Source organism: Grampus griseus, assembly GCF_964374135.1.
Source record: "Grampus griseus genome assembly, chromosome: 3".
NCBI classification, from domain to species: domain Eukaryota; kingdom Metazoa; phylum Chordata; class Mammalia; order Artiodactyla; family Delphinidae; genus Grampus; species Grampus griseus.
Genome location: NC_139019.1, coordinates 132,746,409 through 132,763,538, shown reverse-complemented (window position 1 = coordinate 132,763,538; position 17,130 = coordinate 132,746,409). Strand labels below are relative to the sequence as shown.

General features: G+C 37.9%; 1 protein-coding gene across 3 annotated transcripts in view; it reads left to right on the top strand.

Annotated features, from left to right (window-relative positions):
- The first annotated feature begins 813 nt into the window (after positions 1-813).
- CLINT1 (clathrin interactor 1) overlaps positions 814-17,130 on the top strand; it is a 64,870-nt gene continuing 48,553 nt past the window's right edge. For all 3 annotated transcript variants that reach the window (XM_082649871.1, XM_082649869.1, XM_082649868.1), the window contains exon 1: positions 814-1,034. In XM_082649871.1, the coding sequence (XP_082505997.1) occupies positions 994-1,034 (41 nt within the window). In that variant the 5' untranslated portion in view covers positions 814-993. The remainder of the gene's footprint in view (positions 1,035-17,130) is intronic.

Sequence of the window (17,130 nt, the reverse complement as noted above, 5' to 3'; positions counted from 1 at the left end):
GTAAAAATTTGTAGAATGAAAAAAACTATAAAATTTAAGCAGTTGGACCAAATGAACTTTAAGGTTGCTTGTGGCTTTAACATGAACACTGTCAAAAATGAGTAAGTTAAAAATAAAATGACAACAACCATTTAAATAAAACAATGAATGCAGTGTGGATGTATACTTAGGCTTTAAGAATATACACCTGCCAAGTTCTTGGGCCTGTCATAGTGTTGTACTGCTGTTTTTATACAGTTTCCCAGGGAGTATGAACGGAATTTCCGAGCTTTATAATACAGTATTTAACAAGGATATCAAATAGCTGTCTAAATATAAGAGCCCCGTAACACAGAATTAGAGTGGGATAGGTTTTAAAATACAATCTCTTCAATTTACAAGGATGTAAACTAAAGCCCTGGGAAGGAAGTATATTTGGACATTTGGAACCAAATTCAGCGTTGCTTCTGTCAATGAGGAATACATATACCAATCACACTTCCTTATATGTAATCATTATTAATAACATAATAATGCTTTATATTGGAAAAACAAGTTTGTGTGACGAGATTCTATACCGGTGGTTCTGAAATGTGAGCATGTAGGATTTGTTAAGGCACAGACTGCCGACCTCACCCCTAAAGTTTCCGGTTCTGTGGGTCGGGGGCTGGGGAGGGGTGCGGAGAACCCCGAGAGTTTAAGAGGAGCCCTACTAATCTTACCTCAGGAACTCTCTCAGCTTGACTGGCCCGCTTGGCGCGGTGAAAGAACTACAAGTCCCAGCGTGCCCCGCGCGCAGCGGGAGGAAAGTCGGGCACTTCCGCTCCACGCAGAGCCTCTGTCCCCGCGTCTCGACGTGTCACTGGCGGCGCCGCGGCTGTGGCACGATAAGGCGCTGACTGGGGGAGTTTGAGGCGGCGGCGACCCCGGCCTGGATCTGTCCCGGCGCGGAAGGGTTCTGGGGTCCGTGGGGAACAGGAAAGGGAGGTGGCGGCTCAGCCCGCTCGGGGCACGATGTTGAACATGTGGAAGGTGCGGGAGCTGGTGGACAAAGCGTGAGTATCTGGGGTCAGTTGTGGCCGAGGCCCACGCGGGGGAGGGGCGGGGGGAAAGGGGAGCCGGGTCTGCGCGCGGGGCCTCCCGCGTCACGCCCCCCGTCTCGGCCGGCCCCATCATGGCGGCGTCCGGCTGTCTCCTCGGCCCCGGGCCGCGTCCCGAACCGCCAGTCTGGGAAGGGACCCTTCCTCGTTCGAAACATCCTCTTAGCCCCCTTCTCTCCTATGCAGGCCGTCCTCACCCTGCCCCTACCCCCACCCTTCTAGGCACAGACACTTTGGTCGGGGAGGGGGCGGGGTTGTCTAGAGATGGGTCAGTGCCCTGGCCGGAGAGCTGTCTTGGCCCCAGGCTTTGGGCTTTGACACCTGGGCAGCAGCGAAAGCTTGTGGGTGGAGGACTCACTTCACTGGCTCTCTGTGCACCTCAGAGTGTGGTGCAGAGACCTTAGGCCTGGTCGGGAGGTGTTCTTTACCTTGCTGGGTTTCTTTTAATTCCTAATGAGCCTGAAGTGTTGGAGTGGGTGGTAGGTGTAACAAGTGGCCACTGTGGTCAGAGTGAAGTTGCTCAAGAGGAGACTCATCCTTCGCTTTTCTAACATCAGTGAGAGTAGATCACCACATAGCTTACTGTGATTCTTTTCCTCTGTTTCCTTTTCCACTACACTTCATTTTTGGAGGACCACTTGTTCCATTTGGTTTAATTAAGAAGTCATTGAATTAACAAGAAATTTCCCCTAAAGAAGGAAACAACCCAGGTTTATATCCTGTTGATCTACTTTTAACTTCCCTGACAGGTAAAATGACTAATATATGGTTGATTTTCTTTAAGATTTAAGTCGTAACTTTAGTATCTTACACTTAATTGAGTGTATCAGATAGATATAACAGTGGTTAAGTAAGGTCTGCTAGGCCAGCAGGAAATAAAGTTTAAGAATTTTCCCCTTCCTCTCGGGTTTTAGTGACGATACAACGTGTGGTGACAAAAACATTTCATTTGTGCCACTCACCCAACCTAAAATCAGGAAGTGTAGATGGCAAATTCTTGAGGCTTTCTTGACCCCAGAAAAAATAATTCATTAAGAGATACAAACTACTAGGTATAAAATAAATTGGATCCAAGGATGTAATGTACAGCACAGGGAATATAGCCAATATTTTATAGTAACTTTCAACAGAGTATAATATATGAAAATATCTAATTGCTGTTGTACACCCGAAGCTAATATTATAAATCAACTATACTTCAATAAGAAAAAAATTCACAGTGGCTTGGGTAATACGTCAGATAGAATTTAGAGTCTGACCATATTTTCAAGTTTTCTGTGCTACCAAGAAGGCAGTAGAGTGCCTAAGGAGCACAGGTTTGTGAACCTGCAGAGCTGGATTCAAGCTCTGTAACCTTGGCAGATTACTTAACCTTGAAGTGCCCCAGTTTTCTCAGGTGCAGTATGAAAATAATGATAGATACTTAGAGTGTTGTTGTGAGAATTAAGGGCTAAGGACTTAGATAGCATATAAAGCCCTTAATACAGTAGGTTTAGATCAGTATGCTTTTGATAACTATAGCAGATGTTCTGCATCAAGAGTAAGATTAAACTTCATTAAGAGAGAAGCTCCACGTTTGGAAAGTGATTTGGTGATTTTGCTTTATCAACTATTTATTTGACCGTTAAGTTCTCAGTCCTTTATTTTAGGTTTGTTTTGCTATTTATATAACCTTTGCTTTCCAAAGATAAAATAAAATCATGTTGCTTATTTTTTCAGATCCAGGTTCGTTGGTTTTTTAATATTTGGTGTAAGTCTAGGATACCAGCTTAAATAGTCTTTAAAAATCCAAAAGCCTCTACAAAACTATCTATTTCTTAGCCAGAGGACAGTGGAAGAAAAACCACTAAAAAAACACGTTCTTATCTTAGGGGACTAAATCTGTAGTACTCAAAAATTTGAAGAGACTGTACATTTTTCAGGAGACAAATCAAGGCAATATTTCTGCTTTAATTGTTCATTTCATATTGTTTTTAACACCTTTGTTACTAATTTTCAAGTGCTTCAGGTTAAATTTGTCACATAAATAGTTAGCAAGTCAATCTAATGGAAGAGCTGCTGTTGAAAAATAACTTCTCTCTTCCTTTTTACTACCCAATTTAGAATGGAGACTTGAACCAAGTTATTCAAGAACATGTAAGAACGTTGCCACCAAGGACTTTTTAAAGATTTCGTGGGTGTCTGACACATGATATTAGGATTACAACATGAGGTTATTTTACTGATGAATACTCAGAATTTAATTTTCATCTTTCACTGGCAGGAGAGAAGAAATTGTTCCCCCCAAATGAAAGCATTTTACAGAACCAGTACCTGTGGTACTGTGTGCATTTAGACTCTTCACCTTAAATTGCCATAATGAAGGTGAAGCAGATCCATAGAACTGCTGTTCTGATTATCAAGGGGATAAGGTGATGAGGAAACTTGCAAATGAGGAAACAATGAAGTGACTAAGGACTGCTCTGAGAGCTTTGTTGAATAGAAATGAGGCTTTATATGATAGAGCACTGGCTAGAGGTTTAGGAGACCTGGGTTCAGATTCTGATACTGCCTTTTAAATTAGCCGTATGTCTGATCTGAGGCAGACTCATATGACTCTCTAGACCTTGGATTCCTTATCTTTAAATTGATGGGATTGGGCTAGAGTAAGACTTTTGCCAACAATATGCCAATATGCCAACTGGCATATTGGAGGCATGAATTTCTATCAGGGGGCAAAGAAACAGCAGGTATTTCATAAGAGTAGATAAATTTTAGGAAGTCATTATCCTCCAGAGACAGTTTCAGCTGAAAAAGGAATTTTGTTTAAATGTGGCAATCAATAAATGTTATATTTAAATGCTTTATGCAGTAAATAAGTGCAACCCATGACTCTGGAAAATTAGGACTTTCATTTAGCATATATCCCTACCCATTAAGGTTTACTTCAGAAAGAAAAATGTGGTCTTTCAAAATGTGTCCTCTGGAGCTACTGTTAGATCCAGCATGGTGGCAGTTCTTAAGTATAATGATATATTTCAAATACTGGCTTTTGAGATTTTATGGAAGGTTGGGGAGGTATTTTCCACAGTTGTTGCACCTACTGGTGGTATTAAATGGCTCTGTTTTGCAGAACATTGTGGAACTGAGGAAAAGCAGATAAAACCATAGGCCAGCCAGAGCTTGGAGTGCCAGTTTCCTCCCACTTGTACTCGAGTTGCATTAAAGAGAGCTGTGGCAGGAGAGGATAAGTGGCACCACTCCCACCAACTGGGAAAAGCTTGACCATTGTCATCCTTTGACCTGCCTCCCTTTATTTGAGGCTGTAATAAAATTGAACACTTTTATATTTTGTTATCCTGTTTTTGTATATTGTTTATTGTATATTGTATATATATACATTTATTGTATATTGTATATATATACATATACTGTATATATATTGTATATTGTATACAATATACAATTTTGTATATTGTAATTGTTATCCTGTTTATCGTATAAATTTATCGTATAAATTGCTACAGTTCTGTTGTCTTTTTTCTTCAGATTTTGGAAATGCAGTGAAGGTAACCTGGTAGTGGTCAATCAAACTGCTACTTACTGTTCAAGCCCAGCCAATCCTTCTCTTTCATGCAGGGAGTAGTATTAACAGTAAATCTATTTCATCAGTGGCCCCTGTTTTTTTTATGATAGTGATTCAAACAGGGCTGGCCAAGGTCCTAAGGCAACTGCTATAGATACTTCATTTTAAGTTATTCTCTTAAGCATAGCTTGCATTTTTTCCCCCCATAAGTTGATTTTTTTGGTGTTATTTGCATGATTTTAGTTTCTAAATGGTCACATAATGTAATAGAATTGTGGAAACTACTGATCTAGTCTAGCTGACTCCAGAGGGAGGACCCTTTGCTTTACAGAAAATATTTCATTCAGTTATTTCAACAGATAATACATTTATTATTTCTTGGAATAGTACTGTATTTTCTGAACTTGAAAAATACAATACCTGCCTTCAAGAAATTTGCCACTGCAAATTGGTGCACTTGAACTTATCATTGGTTTTCCACTTCAGTCCTCGGATGTGTTCCCCCTATTTCCGTATCTTACCAGTAAATCTCTGTTCAGTTTGCTTCTTAGAACTTGAAAACAAAGGTGATTTTCAGCTTTCTAGTTTCCCCCTATCAACTTTTCTTTAAACCAGTTGTTATTGCTGAAACAGTAAATTCATTATCCTTCCTTCCTCTCTTCTAGTAACTGGACACAAGTAGATATTAAGAATTTAATTGCAAAGAAAGATGATTTTATCTTTGCCAGCATTTCTTAGGAGTGATTTTCTGTAGTTCAAATTAGTCTGTTTAGTACCATTGCCAAGGTGCTTTTAAAAAGCTCTTAGCTGCCTCTTACATTTTCCTGTGCCCTTCCTGTTTTCAAGTAGTTTTTCATTTGTTTACTATGCATCCACTCAAAGTATTTGGCCTTTTTAATTTTAAGTACCACTTAATAGTACTCACTCCTAGGTTTTACAGTATGACTCCACAGTTGAACCTTTTTCTATGCTCTTGTATTATTTTCTTACTTATTTCCAATGTTTATTTAATATTTCCTTTAAGAAAAAAAGGAAGAGTATAGGCAGCTTAAATAACTTTTTTTAGTTTTGAAGAAATTTTATTGTTTAATATTTAGATCTGTCTGGTTGGAATTTACTTTTTGGCTTTTATTATGGAAGATTTCAAATATATCCAAAACTGGAGGGACTGTTGTAATGAACCTCTGTGTACACAGACCTAACTTCAACAGTCTGACTAGTCTTGCTTTATCTGTGCCTCTGCCTCCTACCCCCACTCCGTATTATTTTGAAGCAAATTCCTCACACTGTATCATTTCATCTATAAGTATATCAATCTACAAAAAGTAAAGAGTCAACTTTTTTTATCATAACCATAATACCATTATCACACCTTTTAAAGAGGATGATTACTTAATATCAAATGCCCAGTCAGCATTTGTTTCTCATTTGCCTCATGATTCCTCTTTGATGTTTCTGAGTTGGTGGGTATATCTCTTGATTCTTTTAATGTGTAGGCTCAATCTCTGTCTTCTTTTTTTCCCTCTTAAGGTTTACGTGTTAAAGAAACAGTTTTTTGTACTTTCCTCAGTTTTTGCTAATTTGCTAATTGCTAATTGGATCCCATAGGGTTTTTAAAGTGTTTTTCTAACCTCTGTATTTCCTGCAATTTGGTGATTTTATCTACTCACTTGATAAATTCAAGTTCCAATTTGGGGGGCAGCAAGACTACTTCATAGATTCAAAGTACATTTTTAGTACTTGTAATGGGTCTTATGTATAAAGATTTAGCTCTCTTTAGTCTCAGCTGACATTACTTAACATTCTGGGACAATGTATTTAACTGTTTATTCTTTTTTTTTCCTAACGTGTCACTGCATATGAGCTTTCATTGTTTAGTCTAATTATGTGATTGTGTGCATATATATATATATTTTTTTAAATATATTTATTTATTTATTTTTGGCTGAATTGGGGCTTTTTTGCTGCGCGCGGACTTCTCATTGCAGTGGATTCTCATATTACAGAGCACGGGCTCTAGACGCGCGAGCTTCAGTAGTTGTGGCACACAGGCTCAGTAGTTGTGGCTTGTGGGCTCTAGAGCACAGGCTCAGGAGTTGTGGCACTGGGGCTTAGTTGTTCTGCAGCATGTGGAATCTTCTCGGACCAGGGCTTGAACCCGTGTGGCCCGCATTGGCAGGTGGATTCTTTTTTTTTTTTTCTGACTGGTGACAGTGTTCTTTATTCTTCTCCTTCTTTTCTACTAATTTTTTTTTTTTGCGGTACGCGGGCCTCTCACTGTTGTGGCCTCTCCCATTGCAGAGCACAGGCTCCGGATGCACAGGCTCAGCGGCCATGGCTCACAGGCCCAGCCACTCCGCAGCATGTGGGATCCTCCCAGACTGGGCACGAACCCGTGTCCCCTGCATCGGCAGGAGGACTCTCTACCACTGCGCCACCAGGGAAGCCCTCTACTAATTTTTTTTTTTAACATCTTTATTGGAGTATAATTGCTTTACAATGGTGTGTTAGTTTCTGCTTTATAACAAAGTGAATCACCTATACATATATCCCCATATCTCCTCCCTCTTGCGTCTCCTTCCCACCCTCCCTATACCACCCCTCTAGGGGTCACAAAGTGCCCAGCTGATCTCCCTGTGCTATGCAGCTGCTTCCCACTAGCTATCTGTTTTACATTTGGTAGTATTTGTAAGTCCATGCCACTCTCTCACTTTGTCCCAGCTTACCCTTCCCTCTCCCCGTGTCCTCAAGTCCATCCTCAACGTCTGCATCTTTATTCCTGTCCTGCCTCTGGGTTCTTCATTACCTTTTTTTTCTTAGATTCCATATATATGTGTTAGCATACGGTATTTGTTTTTCTCCTTCTGACTGACTTCACTCTGTATGACAGACTTTAGGTCCATCCACCTCACTACAAAAAACTCAATTTTGTTTCTTTTTATGGCTGAGTAATATTCCATTGTATATATGTGCCATATCTTCTTTATCCATTCATCTGTCGATGGACACTTAGGTTACTTCCATGTCCTGGCTGTTGTAAACAGAGCTGCAATGAACATTGTGGTACATGACTCTTTTTGAATCATGGTTTTCTCAGGGTGTATGCCCAGTAGTGGGATTGCTGGGTCCTATGGTAGTTCTATTTTTAGTTTTTTGAGGAACCTCCATACTGTTCTCCATAGTGGCTGTATCAATTTACATTCCCACCAACAGTGCAGGATGGTTCCCTTTTCTCCACACCCTCTCCAGCATTTATTGTTTCTAGATTTTTTGATGATGGCCATTCTGACTGGTGTGAGGTGATACCTCATTGTAGTTTTGATTTGCATTTCTCTAACGATTAGCGATATTGAGCTTTCTTTCATATGTTTGTTGGCAATCTGTACATCTGCTTTGGAGAAATGTCTGTTTGGCTCTTCTGCCCATTTTTGGATTGGGTTGGTTGTTTTTTTGACATTGAACTGCATGAGCTGCTTGTAAATTTTGGAGATTAATCCTTTGTCAGTTGCTTCATTTCCAAATATTTTCTCCCATTCTGAGAGTTGTCTTTTGGTCTTGTTTATGGTTTCCTTTGCTGTGCAAAAGTTTTTAAGTTTCATTAGGTTCCATTTGTTTATTTTTGGTTTTATTTCCATTTCTCTAGGAGGTGGGTCCGAAAGGATCTTGCTGTGATCTATGTCATAGAGTGTTCTGCCTATGTTTTCCTCGAAGAGTTTGATAGTGTCTGGCCTTACATTTAGTCTTTAATCCATTTTGAGTTTACTATTGTGTATGGTACTAGGGAGTGTTCTTATTTCATTCTTTTACATGTACCTGTCCAGTTTTCCCAGCACCACTTATTGAAGACACTTTTTCTGCATTATATGTTCTTGCCTCCTTTATCAAAAATAAGGTGACTATATGTGTGTGAGTTTATCTCTGGACTTTCTGTCCTGTTCCATTGATCTATATTTCTGTTTTTGTGCCAGTACCATACTGTCTTGATTACTGTAGCTTTGTAGTATAGTCTGAAGTCAAGGAGTCTGATTCCTCCAGCTCCGTTTTTCTTTCTCAAGATTGCTTTGACTATTCGGAGTCTTTTGTGTTTCCATACAAATTATGAAATTTTTTGTTCTAGTTCTGTGAAAAATACCAGTGGTAGTTTGATAGGGATTGCATTGAATCTGTAGATTGCTTTGGGTAGTATAGTCATTTTCACAATGTTGATTCTTTCAATCCAAGAACATGGTATATCTCTCCATCTGTTTGTATCATCTTTAATTTCTTTCATCAGTGTCTTATAGTTTTCTGCATACAGGTCTTTTGTCTCCCTAGGTCAGTTTATTCCTAGGTATCTTATTCTTTTTGTTTCAGTGGTAAATGGGAGTGTTTCCTTGATATCTCTTTCAGATTTTTCATCATTAGAGTACAGGAATGCAAGAGATTTCTGTGCATTAATTTTGTATCCTGCTACTTTCCCAAATTCACTGATTAGCTCCAGTAGTTTTCTGGTAGCATCTTTAGGATTCTCTATGTATAGTATCATGTCATCTGCAAACAGTGACAGACTTACTTTTTCTTTTCTGCTTGGGATTCCTTTTATTTCCTTTTCTTCTCTGATTGCTGTGCCTAAAACTTCCAAAACTACGTTGTATAATAGTGGTGAGAGTGGATAACCTTGTCTTGTTCCTGATCTTAGTGGAAATGGTTTCAGTTTTTCACCATTGAGAATGATGTTGGAGTGAGTTTGTCTTATATGGCCTTTAATATGTTGAGGAAAGTTCCCTCTATGCCTACTTTCTGGAGGGTTTTTATCATAAATGGGTGTTGAATTTTGTCAAAAGCTTTTTCTGCATCTATCGAGATGATCATATGGTGTTTCTCCTTCAATTTGTTAATATGGTGTATCACATTGGTTGATACTAAAGAATCCTTGCATTCCTGGGATAAGGCCCACTTGATCATGGTGTATGATCCTTTTAATGTGCTGCTGGATTCTCTTTCTCAGTATTTTATTGAGGTTTTTTGCATCTATGTTAATCAGTGATATTGGCCTGTAGTTTTCTTTCTCTGTGACATCTTTGTCTGGTTTTGGTATCAGGATGATGGTGACCTCACAGAATGAGTTTGGGAGTGTTCCTCCCTCTGTTATATTTTGGAAGAGTTTGAGAGGGATACATGTTAGCTCTTCTCTGAATGTTTGATATAATTTGCCTGTGAAGCCATCTGGTCCTGGGCTTTTGTTAGTTGCAAGATTTTTAATCAGAGTCTCAGTTTCAGTGCTTGTGATTGGTCTGTTTATATTTTCTATTTCTTCCTGGTTCAGTCTTGGAAGGTTGTGCTTTTGTAAGAATTTGTCCATTTCTTCCAGGTTGTCCATTTTATTGGCATAGTTGCTTGTAGTAATCTCTCATGATCCTTTGTATTTCTGCAGTGTCAGTTGTTACTTCTCCGTTTACATTTCTAATTCTATTGACTTGAGTCTTTTTCCTGTTTTTCTTGATGACTCTGGCTAATGGTTTATCAATTTTGTTTATCTTCTCAATTTTGTTTATCTTCTCAATTTTGTTTATCTTCTCGGCTTTTAGTTTTGTTTATCTTTGCTATTGCTTCTTTCATTTCTTTTTCATTTTAATTTCTGATCTGATCTTTATGATTTCTTTCCTTCTGCCAACTTTGGGTTTTTTTACTTTTTCTTTCTCTAATTGCTTTAGGGGTAAGGTTATTTGAGATGTTTCTTGTTTTTGAGGAAGGATGTATTGATATAAACTTCCTTCTTAGTACTGCATTTGTTGCATCCTATAGATTTTGGGTCGTTGTGTTCTCGTTATCATTTATTTCTAGGTATTTTTTGATTTCCTCAGTGATCTCTTGGTTATTAAGTAGTGTATTGTTTAACCTCCATATATTTGTATTTTTTAAAGATATTTTCCTGTAATTGATATTTAATCTCATAGCATTGTGGTCAGAAAAGATAATTGATACTATTGTAGTTTTCTGAAATTTACCAAGGCTTGATTTGTGACCCAGGATATGGTCTATCCTTGAGAATGTTCCACGAGCACTTGAGAAGAAAGTGTATTCTCTTGTTTTTGGATGGAATGTCCTATACACATCAAATAAGTCTGTCTTGTTTAATGTATCATTTAAAGCTTGTGTTTCCTTATTTATTTTCATTTTGGATGATCTGTCCATTGGTGAAAGTGGGGTGTTAAAGTCCCCTACTATGATTGTGTTACTGTTGATTTCCCCTTCTATGGCTGTTAGCATTTGCCTTATGTATTGAGGTGCTCCTATGTTGGGTGCATAAATATTTACGTTGTTATATCTTCTTCTTGGATCGATCCCTTGATCATTATGTAGTGTCCTTCTTTGTCTCTTCTAATAGTCTTTATTTTAAAGTCTGTTTTGTCTGATATGAGAATTGCTACTGCAGCTTTCTTTTGATTTCCATTTGCATGGAATATCTTTTTGCATCCCCTCACTTTCAGTCTGTATGTATCCCTAGGTCTGAAGTGGGTCTCTTGTAGATGGCATATATACGGGTCTTGTTTTTGTATCCATTCAGCCAGTCTGTGTCTTTTGGTTGGAGCATTTAATCCATTTACATTTAAGGTAGTTATTGATATGTGTGTTCTTATTACCATTTTCTTAATTGTTTTGGGTTTGTTATCGTAGGTCTTTTTCTTCTCTTGTGTTTCTTGCCTAGAGAAGTTCCTTTGACATTTGTTGTAAAGCTGGTTTGGTGGTGCTGAATTCTCTTAGCTTTTGCTTGTCTTTAAAAGTTTTAATTTCTCCGTCAAATCTGAATGAGATCCTTGCTGGGTAGAGTAATCTTGGTTGTAGTTTTCTACTTTCATCCCTTTAAATATGTCCTGCCATTCCCTTCTGGCTTGCAGAGTTTCTGCTGAAAGATCAGCTGTTAACGTTATGGGGATTCCCTTGTATGTTATTTGTTGCTTTTCCCTTGCTGCTTTTAATATTTTTTCTTAGTATTTAATTTTTGATAGTTTGATTAATATGTGCCTTGGCGTGCTTCTCCTTGGATTTTTGCTGTATGGGACTCTCTGCGCTTCCTGGACTTTATTGACTATTTCCTTTCCCATACTAGGGAAGTTTTCAACTATAATCTCTTCAAATATTTTCTCAGTCCGTTTCTTTTTCTCTTCTTCTTCTGGGATCCCTATAATTCAAATGTTGGTGCGTTTAATGTTGTCCCAGAGGTCTCTGAGACTGTCCTCGGTTCTTTTCATTCTTTTTTCTTTATTCTGCTCTGCAGTAGTTATTTCCACTATTTTATCTTCCAGGTCACTTATCCGTTCTTCTGCCTCAGTTATTCTGCTATTGATCCCTTCTAGAGAATTTTTAATTTCATTTATTGTGTTGTTTATCACTGTTTGTTTGCTCTTTAGTTCTTATAGGTCCTTGTTAAATGTTTCTTGTATTTTCTCTATTCTATTTACAATATTTTGGATCATCTTTACTATCATTATTCTGAATTCTTTTTCAGGTAGACTGCCTATTTTCTCTTCATTTGTCAGGTCTGGTGAGTTTTTACTTTGCTCCTTCATCTGCTGTGTGATTTTCTGTCTTCTCATTTTGCTTAACTTACTGTGTTTGGTGTCTCCTTTTCGCAGGCTGCAGGTTCGTAGTTCCCGTTGTTTTTGGTTTCTATCCCCAGTGGCTAAGGTTGGTTCAGTGGGTTGTGTAGGCTTCCTGGTGGAGGGGACTAGTGCCTGTGTTCTGGTGGATGAGGCTGGATCTTGTCTTTCTGGTGGGCAGGTCTATGTCTGGTGGTGTGTTTTGGGGTGTCTGTGGCCTTATTATGATTTTAGGCAGCCTCTGTGCTAATGGATGGGGTTGTGTTCCTGTCTTGCTAGTTGTTTGGCATAGGGTGTCCAGCACTGTAGCTTGCTGTCGTTGAGTGCAGCTTGGTCTTAGCATTGAGATGGAGATCTCTGGGAGAGCTTTGGCCATTTGATATTACGTGGATCCGGGAGGTCTCTGGTGGACCAGTGTCCTGAACTTGGCCTTCCACCTCAGAGACACAGGCCTGACACCCAGCTGGAGCACCAAGACCCTGTCAGTCACATGGCTCCGAAGAAAAGGGAGAAAAAAGAAAGAAAATAAATAAAATAAAGTTATTAAAATAAAAAAGAATTATTAAAAATAAAAGAATTTAAAAGTAATTTTTAAAAATGGACAGACAGAACCCTAGGACAAATGGTAAAAGCAAAGCTGTACAGACAAAAATCACACAAAGAAGCATACACATACACACTCACAGAAAGAGAATAAGGAAAAAATATATATATATCTTTTTCCCAAAGTCCACCTCCTCAATTTGGGATGATTCGTTGTCTCTTCAGGTATTCCACAGATGCAGGGTACATCAAGTTGATTGTGGAGATTTAATCCGCTGCTCCTGAGGGTGCTGGGAGAAATTTCTCTTTCTCTTCTTAGTTCGCACAGCTCCTGGGGTTCAGCTTTGGTTTTGGCCCTGCCTCTGCCTGTAGGTCGCCTGAGGGTGTCTGTTCTTCGCTCAGACAGGACGGGGTTAAAGGATCAGCTAATTAGGGGGCTGTGGCTCATTCAAGCTGGGGGGAGGGAGGGGTACAGAATGCGGGGCGAGCCTCTGGTGGCCAAGGCTGGCATGATGATGCAATGGGGCAGGTGGATTCTTAACGACTGTGCCACCAGGAAAGTCCCATCTATATATTTTTATAGTAATTTGCTAGCTATCCACACTTTTTTTATTAAATTTTTTTTGGCTGCTTTGGGTCTTTGTTGCTGCATGCAGGCTTTCTCTAGTTGTGGTGAGCGGGGGCTACTCTTCATTGTGGTGCACAGCCTTCTCATTGTGGTGGCTTCTCTTGTTGCAGAGCACGGGCTCTAGTCCCATGAGCTTCAGTAGTTGTGGCAGGCGGGCTCAGTAGTTGTGGCTTGCAGGCTCAGTAGTTGTGGCACACAGGCTTAGTTGCTCTGCGGCATGTGGGATCTTCCTGGACCAGGGCTCGAACCCATGTCTCCTGCATTGGCTGGCGGATTCTTAACCACTGCGCCACCAGGGAAGTCCTATACACACTTTTATATTTAGACACCTCCATGTGATGTTTACTGGATCTGGGAAGAAGTGTGGTTCAGAGATCGGAACTGGATTGAAATCTTAGGTCCACCGCTAAGAAATAGTGATCTTGGGGATTGGGACAGTATCTCCAAACTTTCCCATCTATAAAATAGGATGGTATTTATTTTACAGGGTTCTTGTGAGGATTATATTTATGTGAAACACTTAGCATAGCACTTGACATAAAGTCTTGAAACACTGTCATTATTGTATAATTAAAAAAGTAATTTATAACAATTTATAACATGTAGAGAAAAGTGAAAGGAATATAGTGTTTGAAGGAGTAAAGAAAATGTCAAAGTAGATTATTTACAAGTATATAAGAGCTGTGTCTTAATCCATAAATCATCATTTTCAATGTATATTCACCTCAATAGACATGTAAGCAATGTATAGGAGAACTTATAAAAATATCTGTAATATGTGCCTTATGTTGTGTTCACCAAATCACAAATGCCTTTAATATTGTAAAGCATATTACAGAAATAACTCTTTCAAAAGACATAAGTAAGGAATAAAGTCTTTGGAAGGACATATTGCATTTCCATCTGCTAATTTTTATTCAGCTTGTTTTGTATTTTCTCAAGATTTTAAAGATGCTGCTAATCTAAAATATTTCTTCTACAATATAAAAAGATATATTTTGTGAGGGCAATTTGAAGTTGACAGTCTATCCTTAAAAAAACTGAACAAAATCAAGAAAAAGAATCCTCTAAAATGTGATATCCAATTCATAATCTCTGATAATGGATGAGCAGTATATATAAGGAAAGCACATTGCAGTGTGCTTTCCAGTTTTTCGGTACACTCTCCCAAACTGGCAAGAAATTCTTTTGGCTTACCAGAGCCCTTTAGCCAGGTAATTTCATACAGGTGAAATAACATAATGCATTCCCATGTATTGATAGCTCCTCATGACTATGACTATAGTAAATATGAGTGATTTTGTTAATGTGCAACAATAGCCAAGAGTGTTTTGTACTTAAGAGAAGTCTAGTTAGCCAATTATTTTGGAGTGTCTTCTCTTGACATACGAATTGTATTTAGTTTAGAAATTCTTAGGAGAGTAAATTCTACCTAATTCTAATATAAATAATTTTTTTATAACTTCCACACAAACTCACCATTATGTGATAAACGTGTATGTATGCATTTAAAAATGTTTCACTCAAAAAAATTCTCGTCCAGATAGGGTTTTTTTTTTTTGGCCATGCCACATGACTTATGCAATCTTAGTTCCCCGACCAGGGCTTGAATGGGACCCTCTCAGTGAAAGCATGGAGTCCTAATCACTAGCCTGCCAGGGAATTCCCTTAGGTAGCTTTTATTTTTATAATAGAAAGAAGACATATATTTAAAATTCAATTTCTTATTTTTCTTGCTATTTGTTTCTATGCAGTTTTAGCAGTTTTAGCAAATCATTAAAGAACAGTGCATATTCATCACTTGTAATTTTTAAAAGTGACTTAAGATTGTATGATTAAAACTTTTTACTTGAAGTTAAACCATAATGGTTAAAAATAATATCCTTAGTTTGATATGTTTGGTTTATAGTTATAAGTTTGGTACTGAATGGGTTTCTGAAGTGTGGCTCATTTCTCATGAAGCCAAATAAAAATTTTAATCCTATAATCTGTTCCGTCTGCTGCCTCTGGGATATAAGCTCGTTGAGGGCGGGGACTTCGTTTTGTTTACTGCTATATTAGTTACTCCAAGTACAGTGTGTGACGTACAGTAGGTGTTCAATAAATATTTTTTTGAATGAGTATGTTAAATTTGGTAAGTTTTATATTACTGAGGAAATCTTTTAAGTACAGATATTTCTAATAAAAACAAATCGTTATTGAGCATTTGTCATGTGCCAAGAACAATAGTGACAACATTATTATTATTCTGAATTTGTGGTTGAGGAAAATGACCACAGAGAAGTCCAGAAACTTGCCCGAAGTAACACATCTAGAAAATAGAGTCTAGATTTAAATCTAGTGTCTGCTTTCAGAACATATATTTAACAGTTTTTGCTAACTTGTACAAGACATTATTCACTGTAATAGAGGTGAATTACTAGTGTATGCTTTAAACAAGTTAAAAATTACTTGAAAAAAGTTTATAATAAGCTTCTGAACCAAATTCAATGAGTATTTATTCCTTTCTTCCGTATATGTACCAGTCATAAAAGAAAATTTTTCTGGCCTCTTTTAATACTCTGAATAATGTAAGTAGGATGCCCCTCAACGATCGAGAAGCAAACAGTTGTAGGTGAAAAAGGAAATCTTTTTTTTCTTGTAATGAACTTGCTCACTGTAATTAATCCTAAAAAAAAATGTCATGACAGTCATGAGCTGTAGTATGTGTTTCAGAATTAGTCCCCTGTAGCCAGCTTCCACAACTTTAATAAGTTTCACACAATTTTTTGATCTTTATATTGTGGTCAGTTAACTGTGCCTGTAGTGCTATGTCTTATTACCCTGATTTATGTACAACTTTTCCCAATTTTTCTTATGCTCAGATTGAATAATTTGGGAATAATTTTCCTTAGTTCGTTATGTACCTATCCAAGGAGTATGTTTTTGGCATAGGTTGTGTTTAAATGGTATATAATAACTGAAAATACATTACTGATACCCTTACTAATCTTCGCCATATCTTATAAGGATCTTTCAGTGAGTGCTTATTAAATATCTACAACAAGCACTGTACAGTACTGTAAACTGACTGACAGACCTTATGGTTCCAATAGCAGCTTATGATTCTGTGAAGTGGATGCACATGACAAGCACATGAAAAAGAATAATATAAGATGATATGATATCTGAATTTGGGGTATAGGTATATATACTGTAGAAATTCAGAGAATGGAAAGAACAATTCAGACAGAGCAAAGGCTTAATGAAAAAGATAGATCCTGGTATTTCAAAATATGTGTTTGCTGAAAGGAAGATAAGGCCAAATAAGGAATCAAACATGGAGTGAAAAATCTTAAACACAGGTCAAACGATGTGGGCTCACTGATAAGAACCTACTCCCAAATGGTTCCAAGCAGAGGATGACATTACTGAATACTGTCTAAGAAGCTGTTCTGTTGCAAAGGGAGGTCCCCCTTCTACCCCAATCACATAGTCCAGATTAAATAATTTAAAGTGTAGATGTTTGGTGGTTTGTGTTTGTTTGAGTTTGAGAGGAAATAAATTATATAGGCTTCAAAATTTTAGTAGTGAGGTTCTGGAAACAATTTCCTTCATGTCAGAAAAATTGAGCCTAGTTTTTGGGATTTGGAAATGCATTTGAGTAAATCTAAGTTTAATCGATCGTGGATGAAAATGGAAAAAAACTATTGCTGACAATATTTTTAAGTTTTAAATTTTATTTAAAATTTTTTA